This window comes from Micromesistius poutassou (assembly GCF_964030765.1).
Source record: "Micromesistius poutassou genome assembly, chromosome: 3".
Taxonomy (NCBI): Eukaryota; Metazoa; Chordata; class Actinopteri; order Gadiformes; family Gadidae; genus Micromesistius; species Micromesistius poutassou.
Genome location: NC_140273.1, coordinates 1,110,510 through 1,124,668, shown reverse-complemented (window position 1 = coordinate 1,124,668; position 14,159 = coordinate 1,110,510). Strand labels below are relative to the sequence as shown.

The 14,159-nt window shown below is 46.2% G+C and overlaps 1 protein-coding gene across 1 annotated transcript in view; it reads left to right on the top strand.

The window, feature by feature from the left end:
- The window catches only part of pcdh10a (protocadherin 10a), a gene marked incomplete at both ends in the record, with an annotated part of 7,173 nt that extends 5,038 nt beyond the window's left edge, over window positions 1-2,135 (top strand). Inside the window, 2 exons of the mRNA XM_084465338.1 lie at window positions 1,543-1,889; window positions 1,950-2,135. Coding sequence (XP_084321464.1) covers window positions 1,543-1,889; window positions 1,950-2,135 — 533 coding nt within the window. The remainder of the gene's footprint in view (window positions 1-1,542; window positions 1,890-1,949) is intronic.
- Window positions 2,136-14,159: the final 12,024 nt, after the last annotated feature.

The window sequence follows — 14,159 nt, the reverse complement described above, 5'->3', positions numbered from 1 at the left end:
CCCTCTCTCGTTCTCTCTCCGTCTCTCTCGTTCACTCTCTCTCGTTCATTGTCTCTCTCGATCTATCTCGTTCTCTCGTTTTCTATCGTTCTCTCTCTCTCTCTCTCGGTCTTTCTCTATATCACTCTCTTTCTCGTTGTCTCTTGTTCTCTCTCTCTCGCCCGCTCTCTCCCTCTTTCCCGTTCTCTCGTTATCTCCCTCGTTCTCTCTCCGTCTCTCTCTCACTAAATCCCCTCTCTCTCTCTCTCTCTCTCTCTCTCTCTCTCTCTCTCTCTCTCTCTCTCTCTCCCTCTCTCTCTCTCTCGTTTGCCCCCTCGATTGTTCATCTCCTGCTTTGATCAACCCACTCGGAGCACACCGCACATTGTCCCGGCTCAGCTTGAGAACTGGGGTGTAAAAAAGAAAAAGAAAAAAAAAACGGCAAATCCAATCTGCAGCCAACGTTGCCGCGATGGCTGTAGGCTCTCATTATGATGACTTCTCCATTCCTCTCTCTCATCCCCTTCTTCCCCAGCGTTCCTCTAATGCCTCCCTTTCTTGCGCTCTCCTCCTGTCCCTATTCTCCCTAAGCGAGTAATTAACATAACCGCTCTCCCCTTTCATGCGAGTCATGGAGGCGTCGGGGGCCGCTTGTGGAGAGAATGTGTGTTATTCCATTATATCGGCTCCTCACATTGGACATTTTTCCCGTCCCTTTGTCTTTCTTTCTCTCGAGTGTGTATGCTTTTGTGGTCGGCGGTGTCGGTGTATTGTCGCTCGCCCGTGTTCTCGACACACAAGGTTGATTGCTACAGAGAGAGAGAGAGCGTGAATGAGCGACCGAGGCTGAACAGTGCGTTTGTTTTGGTTTTGATTCCTTGAGATAATTGTTCTGCTTTTGTCTCGTTGGTTCTAGGGGTTTTTGAATTATTTGAATTCTCTACCGTTCATTGGGCATTCACACACATCCATCGGTCGGGGGAGCCTTGAGTGCGCACCGAGAGAATTCGGAATGCGTGGGGGAATGTTGTTTTTCCTGAGCATTGTCTGTGATTGCATATTTTATTCCAAATGAATCAGGTGTGTGGAAAAAAAAAATGCTTCGTCAACGGTTGCCTGTTTGATGAATCACTTTAATCGCCGTGGTTTTCCCCCCCCGGCCCCTCCCCACATTTCAACGTTGAGGAATGATTATCTGATGCTTGTTTTCTCCTTTTTCTCTCCCTTTCTCTCTCTTTCACTCCCCCCCCCCCCTTAAAAAACACCCCACTCTGTCCTCTCTAAACCCCTCCAACCACCATCACGTCACATTGGCTCACACTCTCTCCCACCTGCTTCCTCCACTCTCTCCCCCCTACCTCCTCCACCCTCTCCCCCTACCTCCTTCACCCTTCCTCCTCCCACCATCTCCCCCCTACCTCCTCCCTCCCCCCTCCCTCCCTCGACACCTCACCTCGCTCCCCTGTGGCTCGTCCTCTACCCCCTCCCCTCTCCCCCCTCCCTCCCTCACCTCCCATTCATCACCCCTCGTCCCCCCTCCCCTCGTCCCCCCCCCCCCTCCAGGCGCCGACCTGTTCTCCAACTGCACGGAGGAGTGCAAGGCCCTGGGCCACTCGGACCGCTGCTGGATGCCCTCCTTCGTGGGTTCCGACGCGCGCCAGGGCCCCGACTACCGCAGCAACCTGCACGTGCCCGGCATGGACGCCACGCTGCCCGACACTGAGGTACCGTCGCGCTCCGCCGCCACCGCCACCGCCGCCATCGATCACGCCGACCAGCTCCTCATCGCCGCCACCAACTCCACCTCCTCCATGGCCGCCGCGTCCCACCCCTCCAACACCGCCGTCGTGGCCCCACTGTCCGGCGCCTTGTCCAACGATAGGTCATTCTCCACCTTTGGCAAGGACGCCGCACAGAGGTCACAGTCACACCACAGCCTTAACCGCCACCTCCACCCCTCGGCGACGCAGCAGCAGCAGCAGCAGCAGTGTCCGCAGCAGAGTCCGCCGCAGCAGTCGCCGTTCAGCTCCAGCACGCTAGAGAGGAAAGAGTATGATAGGGGGACGCTGCCGTACAAACCCACCTTCCTCTGTGAGTATCACTACGAGAGCTCACTGGGACCCTACCAGTTCAGTGTGGCCCAGCACCAGTACTAAAGCGAGAGAAACGCAAAGAGAGAGATTTGAGATGGAGAGAGGAGGGCGACTTTTCTTTTGCCCCCCTGATTCTAATCTGGACTCGTTTTTGAATTTCTGTTGTTTGTCGGCTTGAGGCTTTTTGCTTGTATGTTATATATATATATATATGTTCATATGATTTTGTTTGATTTGGCTCTGTTTTGTGAATGTTTATTTTAAGAATGGTATATTTTTGTTATTTTTTTGTTTTACCCCATATTTCCCCATATCGCCATTTTATCCAACTTGGTCATAGCTCTATTCAATGTCTGAAATCTTTGTTTTTAAACAAGACAATGATAAATAAAAAAAAATGATCCCCATCGGAATGGAAAACAGCTGTGGACGCTTTCATTTATTTAATTTGAATCAACGTATTTATTTGTATCTATTCTTCATCATTTTCTTTATACGTTTTGAATGTTTCATGTCTGTCTTTTCCTGAAATTATCCTTAAATACTTTGGCTTTCCGTTAATTTGCCCCTTCCAGCCTGATGCTTGTGTCAGTAAAGGTCACTGATGCTAGCACGGATAGCGAGAGGGAAAGCCCTGTTCATGCATTCAGTTCAGGATTCACAATGGCCGTCCTTGTGTCTCCTGTTTTGTTCACCAGCGCATCATGACATCACCGCCTAGCATCTATAGGGTGGAACACAGAGCCAACTTGTTCAACACAAGACAGAATTAGTTTGAGGGAAAAGAGATCATTTAAAATACATTTTTGGAAAACAAATGCATTAGCTTGATGAGATGTTCTAGCAACCTACAAAAATATTGGCTTTGAAATTAGTTTTCAGATAAAGATCAACTATGAGTTCTAAACTGATCTGTTTCATTTTCAACATTAACAACGATCCTCCATCGTACTGCATGTCGACTGCTAAGTATTATTATTATTACATTAATAATATGATACATTATACAAAGCACATTATAAAAACCACGGCCTGGTCTCCACCTATTCAGAATCCAACACAATGTCTCTGCTTGTCTCACGATAATGTTTTAAGCCATTAGCTTATTGAGTACGGGGGGCTAAAGTCAGGTTGCCTGTGCATCACAGCCCCCATGTACTCCAAATCCATTACAATCCCACATGATTAAGAGCTATTTTAATTCAAAACGCTCTCATTACACTAATATGCTTATATGATTCCAGCACAGTCTCAAATGTTTTATGAAATGAGCAATAACAGGCATTGGCAAGCCTGTCAAGGATGGAAATAGAAGACTACTAAAGCATGACAACCCTCAACACATCACTGTTCACCAGGGGTGCCCTGGAAAAGGCTTATGAAAGTTTGATGATTCTATTATAGCTTTATAATGAAGCAATTACCACTCTTTGTATTCACCATGAATGAGTGATTATATGTCTTTGAAAAATGTGAACATCTCCCCTTTGATGATTGGCATGTTTTTCCGCATTGCCCAAAATTGGCTTTATCATCCCGGTTTTCAAAAACGCCTCTCAAAAAGTGTGTGTAAAAATGTAGATCATTTCGGAGCTCCCTCTGTGACACATTTTCTTCACACGCCGTTGTTTTGAGTAAATGTGTCACTGGAAAAGATCCTGAAGGGAAATGTAATTCGCCGTAACGTGTGTATTCTCCTTCTCTTGCAGCCCGCAAAAGGATTTGCTAGCTCGTTCCGCGTGGACCTGTCGGAGACAGCGTGAATTTCCGCACTAGACTTCCAACACTGATTCTTGAAACAGCAAAACAAAACCAAACAAACAGCATTGAGTACGACAACCACCGCCCTGTTTAAAATGTCGAGGACCCCCGGGTCGCCATGGTTACTGTGCTATCCAATGGGGAGAGGGGGCCGAAGCGAAACCTGAGTCCCCCGATTCCGAGTCAGAGGAACTATTGAACTCATTGTTTTCTAGGCCTTATAGCTCTCAGCGGGACTGAGATTGGGGAGGGAGGCGGGGGGGGGTGGCCAAAGAGCGACTGCCAGCGCCACCACGAACAGCATAACGTTGTCTGCATACAGCGACACTTTGAACTGAAGGAAGCGCGCCACCGATGAGGACGCAAGTGGGGAGCGAAGCAGTGATGACTCACGAGACGAGCTTGGATGAAGGGTTCTCCGGAGGGAGTAACTCCCTGGACCCCACTGGCAATCTGTGTGCCTGTTTACACAAGGAGAACACAGGAGGAGTGTTTCTGTACAAACTTCAAACCCAAGTCACTTGGAACCCTTTAGCTATTTCTACATCCAACATTAAGCCAACTGTATAGAGACGGTGCGACCATAGCGACAGAGAGACGAGGGGAACCAAGGAATGGCAGGATTGTACGAGATAAAAAAAATAACTGTGTGTGTGTGTGTGATGTGTGTGAAAGTGGGGGAGTAAGACGACGTGTGAATGAGTCGATGAGTGACATTTCTCGTGCGCAAGAGAGAACCGATTCTGTACAGGTACGAAAAAATAAGAAAAAAAAAACGTGAAAATAAGAAAAGACGAGGCGCACTACTATAACTTCTCTGGCTTTTGACTTTATATAACTTCTTTCTTCTTTTGGGTTTCTGTTGTTCTTCTATGTGTTCAAAGTGTTCCGATTGTAACTACATGGTTTAACAGCGACAGGCAGGAACTTGTGGGTCCAGCTCGGTTTTCTTTCAGCCATTTTAGGAGTAGGGCAACACAACCATGTGCACGCCCCCCCCCCCTAAAAAAACAACACAAAAAAACGAAAAAGACGACAATTCCCCCCTTTTTTTGCACAAAAAAGATTTCCGTCATGTTCCTTCTGACGAAAAACAAATTATGAATAACTGCCATCGTATCGAAAAGAAAGAAAGTCTTTAGTTCCCATTCCCAAAAATGGCTGCAGAGAAAGTGAGATGGGTCCTCAGTTGGATGTGTGTTCCCTTAACGCCATTGGCCTTTTACTTAAACAATCAAGAGACATCCAGTGGTTTCTATCATGTGTGCAAAGTGTTAACTGTGCTCTTTTAAAAAGCTTACAAATGAATATAAATCTATATATAAAACTCACTCTATATATATATGATATACTTTTTTTCCTCTGAAGACTGTAACCATTTGTTAGAATCCATCTCATCCATTCAGATTAAACCAAGTGCTTTCACACAAATCTAAATTTCCGTTGGATTTAAAATCAAGGTGGCGTCCATCTTTCAAAATGGCGCCCACTCCGATCTCATAGCAAGGCAGTGATTACGTTGATGTTTGATTTGATTTGATGGGTTTTATTTCCACTGTTTACAGATGCTGGACCTTGTATGTAGAAAAGACACCTCTTAAGTTGTCTTGGCCTGTTGTGTATGTTAGATAGAAGAAACTGTGAAAATGTACACAAACAGAGACTATCACCATGCAGATACATTTCAACAAAGGTTTTCATGCAGTTGTACACATTATTAATACATATATATATATATATTTATATATATATATATATATTTAAATATATACATATATAGACTTGGAAACAGACAAACGCAATCGTTATATCAATGTTCACGCACAATACATTTATGCACACATGTACGTGCACACACATGCACACAAAGACAAATACACACACACCCCACACATACAGGTCAGGTCCAAATGGTGATAAATAAATGGTGTCATTCTGTTTTTCTAAAGCGTGTTTGTTCTCATGCATTGGCTAAAGATCTGTTGTGAAGACAAAGTGCATTGTGAACTTCTCTCCCAGCTTCCACATTTCTACATCAGTGTCGCGATTCGTTTGCTCCTCAGCAAATCTCACGGGCCACCCTCATTAAAGGTTTTTTCATTGCTGTAGTTAGCGTGTGACATTTAATTATTCAACTTAAATAAACACTGTACTACTTCAAAACCCAGGATGAAATTCATATTGAGACGCCATTTTGAAACCACCCCCATACCAGACAGAAAATACCATTCTATTTTTACTGAATCACTGTCTGTAAAATTGTATTGTCCGTACGCAACCTACAGGAGTTAGAGTTTGTTAGTGTGCTGTAGACATTCAACATTGAACAGGAACATTAACAAGACAATACAGTCAACAAAATACCTTCAACGGACAAGATATACAGGGCAAACAACAACAATAAACTACAAGGTGCACTTGAATAGTGTTATGGATGCACAGGCAACATAAAACAAGGCATGACAGTTCTTTGAGTGTTGGGTAAAGGAAAACCTCTCAACTTTTCAACCTGAACCCTATTTTCTGATCTTTCTGGGTCTAAGGGACTAATGCGGACAACATTTCTGAAATCTTTCCAGGTTTGAGCACAAACCGTCTGCGATGCAATCCTTTGGGGCAATAGTTCCCAGTCAATGTACGTCCTCTAAAAGTGCTTATTCTTTCCATTGACAGGCTCAGATTATATTATTGCATTATGGCAAGGATCCCTATAGAGAAATACAACCTATTTCTTTATCTTTTGCTTGATCCGGTTTGTGTGTTATTGTGTCCAACCAACTCTCATACTATGTCAAACCAAGGAGAGAACTCTCGTGAGAGTTGAGTTGCTGCAGGTAGTAAACGGTGGAAAAGTGAGTGAGTGCAGTAGAGAGGAGATTCTGTTCTGGCTGACTACAGAAAGGGTAGCTCAGTGTTCTCTAACATATTTGGGGGAAGGACGGTTGAGATTATAATGACAACAGGGAAATTTCCTGCAACGACGCAACAATAACGCAACAATGCAAAAACCAACAGACCAGGATCAGGCAGAGGCAAAGAAAATAGTTATATTTTTCTCTAGGGATCCATTTCGTAATGTTTGAATAGAACATGAGCACTGACAAAAACACTTTTTCCTGGACTGGACGTTATTGCCCCAAAACATAACATTGCTGCCTCTATTTGCAGATTACGGCTGAAGCGATCTCACTCAATACCTGATAGAGAAATTACCGAAAGATCGTTTTAGGTCCTTACACCCAAAATGGTTGTGAAATAGGGTGCGGATGGAAGACTCCTGAATATTTGTATTAAAGGCTGAAGCTGTAGAGATGATGGTTGTGTGGATGGCAAAGGACGAGTGCCACCTCCTTATAATGAGAAGGCTGCTGAGGCGAGAAGGGTCCACGGTAATCTCCCCTCTCCTCCCTGCGTTCTCCTCCTGCTCTCTCCCTTGCTCTCTCCTCCTTCTTTCCTTGCTCTCTCTCCCCTGCTCTCTCTCCCTTTCTCTCTCCTCTGCTCTCCTCTGCTGCTCTCTCTCCTGCTCTCTCTCCTCCTTCTTTCTCCTCCCTGCTCTCTCCTCCTGCTCTCTCTCCCTCTCCCCTTCTCTCTCTCCTCCTACTCCCCCCCCCTGCTCTCTCCGCCTGCTCTCTCTTCTCCCATGCTCTCCTCTGGTCTCCCCCCTCCTCTCCTCCTAGCCTTGGCGGTGTTCAGCTCTTTGAGTGATGGGAGCGCTTTACAATACTGCCTAACATTCACCCGTTCATGCACACATTCACACACCGACGTCAGTGTGTGCATGAACGGGTGAATGTTAGGCAAGGGTAGCACAGGTGAGGGTGAGGCGTCTCGCTCAGGGACACCTCCACACTCAGCTAGGAGGAGCCGGGGATCGAACCAGCAACCTTCCGGTTACCAGCCGACCCGCTCTACCTCCTGAGCCACATGCCGCCCCTGGTTGGGAGGAACCGGGCAGTGATGGAGCTTTTCACGCTGGTGCTGCAGTTCATTTGAGGTTGCTCCACCGGGATGGACCCTGACAGCTTCCACCTTCTCTGCTGGCGCAGGGGGAACGGTCTTTGCTGGCTCCTTTCTGGACCCATCATCATCATCATGTCCACCCCCGCCTCACAATGTTTCTCCCACCTCAGACTCCAGCTGGGGGGGGAAGGCACCGACCAACGCCACGGTCATGTCAAAGCCTGACCACTCCTCACTATGGGGGGTGGGTGGGTGGGTGGGAGGGGGGCACGGGGAAGAGGGAAGTGAATGTTTGCTGAGATCCACCTGGGTTCTCCTCACAGTCTTGTTGCCGTGGCGCCTGGGGCCGTTGAGCCAGTCGGCCCCCAGATTGGTTCACCCCCCCCGCCCCCCGCACCGTAGCGGCTCTCATCCGTGTTGGAGATAAGCCTGACTACGTTCCGCGCCGTCCGCAAACTTCAAGGTGAGTGGAAGTGGCTATTACCCCGATGTCGACCACACTCCCTCTGACCCCCCCCCCCCCCCCCCCCCACCACCCCCATCCCTATCCCCCCCCCCCCCCCCCCACCTCCCCTCTCCCAGCTCCTATAGGCTGGGGCAGAGTGGAGTCTGGGAGCGGTGGTCATAAGGCTTCTGTTTGGATCATGAGGAAAATCACAAGGGTTGCTTTCACACATGCACACGCACAAACACACACACACACACACGTGCGTACACACGCACACACACACACACACACACACACACACACAAACACAAACATTCTCACAATGGAGCCATTGGACTGGGCTGAAGGGGGTAATAAAGAGGACACTTTAGGTCCGGGCGAGGAGGAACGAACAGGGGGAAGTAAATAAGTAAAAGGTGGAGAGAGAGAGAGAGAGAGAGATGGACAGACGGAAAGAAGAAATTAAAGACAGCAGGCAGACGGGAAGGAGGTCAAGACAGACAGAAAGACAGACAGACAGACAGACAGACAGATGGAAAGAAGGAAGAGAGAGACAGACAGACGGAAAGAAAGAAAGAGGGAGATAAATATTTAACGAAAGAAAGAAAATAGACAGACTTGAGACAGAGAGAGAGATAAAGACAGAGAGACAGAGAGCTAAAGACAGAGAGACAGAGACAGAGAGCTAAAGACAGAGAGCTAAAGACAGAGAGACAGAGACAGATAGCTAGAGACAGAGAGACAGAGACAGAGAGCTAGAGACAGAGAGCTAAAGACAGAGCTAAAGACAGAGAGCTAAAGACAGAGCTAAGACAGAGAGACAGAGACAGAGAGCTAAAGACAGAGAGACAGAGAGCTGAAGACAGAGAACTAAAGACAGAGCTAAAGACAGAGAAACAGAGAGCTAAAGACAGAGAGCTAAAGACAGAGCTAAAGACAGAGAGCTAAAGACAGAGCTAAAGACAGAGAAACAGAGAGCTAAAGACAGAGCTAAAGACAGAGAGCTAGAGACAGAGAGCTAAAGACAGAGAGCTAAAGACAGAGCTAAAGACAGAGAGCTAGAGACAGAGAGCTAAAGACAGAGAGACAGAGAGCTAAAGACAGAGCTAAAGACAGAGAGCTAAAGACAGAGCTAAAGACAGAGAAACAGAGAGCTAAAGACAGAGCTAAAGACAGAGAGCTAGAGACAGAGAGCTAAAGACAGAGAGCTAAAGACAGAGCTAAAGACAGAGAGCTAAAGACAGAGCTAAAGACAGAGAGCTAAAGACAGAGCTAAAGACAGAGAGCTAGAGACAGAGAGCTAAAGACAGAGAGACAGAGAGCTAAAGACAGAGCTAAAGACAGAGAGCTAAAGACAGAGCTAAAGACAGAGAAACAGAGAGCTAAAGACAGAGCTAAAGACAGAGAGCTAGAGACAGAGAGCTAAAGACAGAGAGCTAAAGACAGAGCTAAAGACAGAGAGCTAGAGACAGAGAGCTAAAGACAGAGAGACAGAGACAGAGAGCTAAAGACAGAGAGCTAAAGACAGAGAGTGAGACAGAGAGCTAAAGACAGAGCTAAAGACAGAGAGCTAGAGACAGAGAGCTAAAGACAGAGAGTGAGACAGAGAGCTACAGACAGCTAAAGACAGTGAGACAGAGACAGAGAGCTAAAGACAGAGAGCTAAAGACAGAGAAACAGAGAGCTAAAGACAGAGAGCTAAAGACAGAGTGCTAGAGACAGAGCTAAAGACAGAGAGCTAGAGACAGAGAGCTAAAGACAGAGAGAGAGACAGAGAGCTAAAGACAGAGAGACAGAGAGCTAAAGACAGAGAGCTAAAGACAGAGCTAAAGACAGAGAACTAAAGACAGAGCTAAAGACAGAGAACTAAAGACAGAGCTAAAGACAGACCTAAGACAGAGAGCTAAAGACAGAGAGCTAGAGACAGAGAGCTAAAGACAGAGAGCTAGAGACAGAGAGCTAAAGACAGAGAGCTAAAGACAGAGCTAAAGACAGAGAGACAGAGAGCTAAAGACAGAGCTAAAGACAGAGAGACAGAGACAGAGAGCTAGAGACAGAGAGCTAAAGACAGAGAGCTAGAGACAGAGAGCTAAAGACAGAGCTAAAGACAGAGAGACAGAGACAGAGAGCTAGAGACAGAGAGCTAAAGACAGAGAGCTAGAGACAGAGAGCTAAAGACAGAGCTAAAGACAGAGAGCTAAAGACAGAGAAACAGAGAGCTAAAGACAGAGCTAAAGACAGAGAGCTAAAGACAGAGCTAAAGACAGAGGGCTAAAGACAGAGAGCTAAAGACAGAGCCATCAGACAGTGGCGCGCTGGTGGGAGGTGACCTACTGTGGGCGCCCCCTGACATTCTATCAATGGCTGTGAGCTGACCTGCGCTGTCTGTCCTTCACAGCGCATCTAGAGCGGGCAGGCGGCCTGAGAATCATTACAGCTGAACCGTCTTGTCCGTGGTGTCTCCTCTCTGCACGCAAGGTTGAGTGAGGTGACCTCTCTGTCTGTCTGAGGCTGCTCCGCTGTCCCTCATATTCCAGCGGCAGACACACTTCATTACGCTGGCTAAATAGACTTTCAAGAGACCCCATCAGCCCGCATTTACACCACCAGGCCCCCATCACCTCTCAGCACGGCCACCTCATCAGCCACGCAGGCACTGACACCGCACACACACACGCACACATACGCATGCATGCACGCACACATATGCACGCACGCACACACACAGCCCTCCGTGCCAAGGCGGCAGACTGGGTTTGTTTTACATGTGAGACATGCAGTGATGTAGACACACACACACACACATACACACACACACACACACACACACACACACAAACTCACATGGAGCTCACTTTTGCCCTTTTGTCTTCGACTAGTTCAAGTAGTTTGTCAAAAGTTGGATCAAAGGCCCCGGTCAAACATGGACAAGCCTGAGACAAACACACACACACACACACACACACACACACACACACACACACTGACACACACACACACACACAGGCGGGCAGACATGTCTGACTGCAGCCACCTATCACCAGTCACCTCATCAGGCGGTTGCAGATAGCCATTAAGATGAATGTTGTGCTGCCGGCACCATCTCTTATCTGCTGCTCAACCTGCTGCCCTGCACTGCCCACATGGGTGTGTGTGTGTGTGTGTGTGTGCGTGTGTGTGTGTGTGTACTAATGGATGGATGGGCTGGGTAGGTGGATGACGCACCGATGCGTGTATTTCGCGTTCAAACGGGTCTGTGTACGTGTGTGTGTGTGTGTGTGTGTGTGTGTGTGTGTGTGTGTGTGTGTGTGTGTGTGTGTGTGTGTTTGCATGCGTACACGCACACATCATTACAGAATCCCGACCCCCAGACATGGTCAGAAACAAGCCGTTTATTTCTATCCACCTTTGATGAAAGCGCCGTCCAGACGTTTTTCTCTGTCTGCTGTCAATCAACGCCCTCGGCCCCGCGACGTTTGCTTTGAAGCCGCAGTTCTGAGTTCTGCCTCCGCCGCCCATCAGAAGGAGTCGGGGACCGGGGGGATTTGACATGCAGCGTTTCACCTTTTTAATAGAATAACTTCAGCGTTTGCCTTTTTTTTTTCGCATCAAGAGGAATAGACGAGAAATCAAGCGAATGCAAACCGGAGAATGCATGCGGTTCATTAGAAGACGCGGCGAGTTATAACACAGACATGTGAGTGAGGGCCTAATTGGGAATAATAAGCACAAAGATTATGTATTTTTAATCAAGCCACTTTTCCGCGTAACCCCCGTTGACATTGATTTGCGGTGGAAATAAAGGGTTGAATAATCCTTAATTAACTGAGTAAAAGCAAAACATTTCATAGGCTATTGCATTAACTGCTCCACTGTTGGGAATCACCCAGTTTAACCCCCTCGTCCCCTCCCATCCCCTCCACCAACACCAAACAGAAGAACGGTTTCATAACATCATTTTTGTACCTATTTCGATTTAATTTGATTAAAGCCTGAGATAACGTTGAGAGCTACATATCATGGCTGCAGTGTTTCCACCACTGTGATTACTGCGCCCATGAAGTCATTCATTAGTGATTTTGACCTTGTCTCGATGTGTCTGCCTAGGCTATTCTTATCCGCCGTTCTCGTTGGTGCGTGGTGCGGTGGTACAATTAACACACTGCACACAAGACGTTGACAGCATGTCCAAAAATGAGATGTTTGCAGCGAGGGGGGGAAAAAAAACAACAATGTCCCTGTGATGTCTCATCACATTACATTTATTCAGCTGTCGTCTTCGTCCAAAACGCCTCCGAATAAACACACTCAACAATGAAGACGCAAGCCAGAAATTGCCAGAATCATGTATCGAGTACATACGATTAATCAAATCAAAAGTGGGATTCATTTTTGTGTTTATTTGCCTGGCAAAAGATGCAGTCTGAACAACAGATGATTTTTTTCAGTGTGTAGCTGGAGATGTAGGATTGCTGCCGTGCTGGTTGTAGGTGGTTAGCTAGCAACAGGCCTTTTGACTCGAGTAGATGCGTAATTTTTGAACATGCAGGAGATTAACGTTTTGAGCCCAGCTAAGAGGGCAGGAGGCATGCCATGCATTAATCATGGGCTGTAGGTTTAATAAAAGCGAAAACATTAGCGTGCATGAATAATTTACCAAAAGAAGAAACAATTATGATACTTTTTGAATAATTTTCAATTAGTTTTTTACCACATAGGGAATCAAAACAATTTAGCAAGGAGCAAATGAACAGCAAAAGTGTCTATTGACAAAGATTATTTCCACACACACACACACACACACACACATAGGTCTCCCATCCCAACGCATGACAAACACAAGTAAACACATTTACATACTTGTACCTTACACACAGAGTGCATCATAATAAAGCACACAGACACACTAAAAGACACAAAAACACACACGCACACACACACACACACACACACACACACACACACACACACACACACACACGCACACACACAAATACATTCAAAAAGAGATGTTTGCCTCGGGACACCATTCTCTTTCACGCCATCCTCTGCAGCAGGAAGTGGTGAGTGGGTAACCCGGGGTGATAGAATCAGTCCTCTGACTCACGCCCTGACCTCCGGCGGGCAGTGACCCCGACGAGAACAGAGCAAGTACTTCAGTGCACGGCTAATTCACCATGGCTAAGCCAAATACAATCAGTAAATAGGGACCCGGATTGAACCTTTACCAGGGGCGAACGAGGTCTGCTGCCTCTAAAAATAACCATTACTAACCCGAGTGAACACATTTGTATTATATATATATTATGATTATTGATGTTATTATGTTGTTTATTATTATTATTATTATTCAAATAATTAGAAGTAGTAGGAGTATTAGTGATAGTAATAGTAGTTAAGGGTAAGCTTTATAATAGTTGTTTGTATTGTTTTTATTGCAAAGGAAAGGCAATTGTTGTTAAGAAAGGTTAATGATGTTTCAAACTAGAGCTAATTACTTTATTATGCAGCACATGCAAATGCGATGTGAAGCGTTCACATACAAAACGCACATACATACACACAAACATACATACACACATACCTACAGAAAAAAACAACACATGTAAATACATACACACAAACATACACAAAACAATGCACATACATACATACACACATACATACACAAACACGACGCACGTACATACACACATACATACACAAACACGACACACATACATACACACATACATACACAAACACGACACACATACATACACACAAACACAACGCACATACATACATACACACATATATACACAAACACAAACACAATTTTGCCTCATGGACACCGTAGCTAAAACTAAACTAGAGAGAGAGAGAGAGAGAGAGAGAGAGAGAGAGACAGCGAGACACAGATAGAGAGAGAGAGAGAG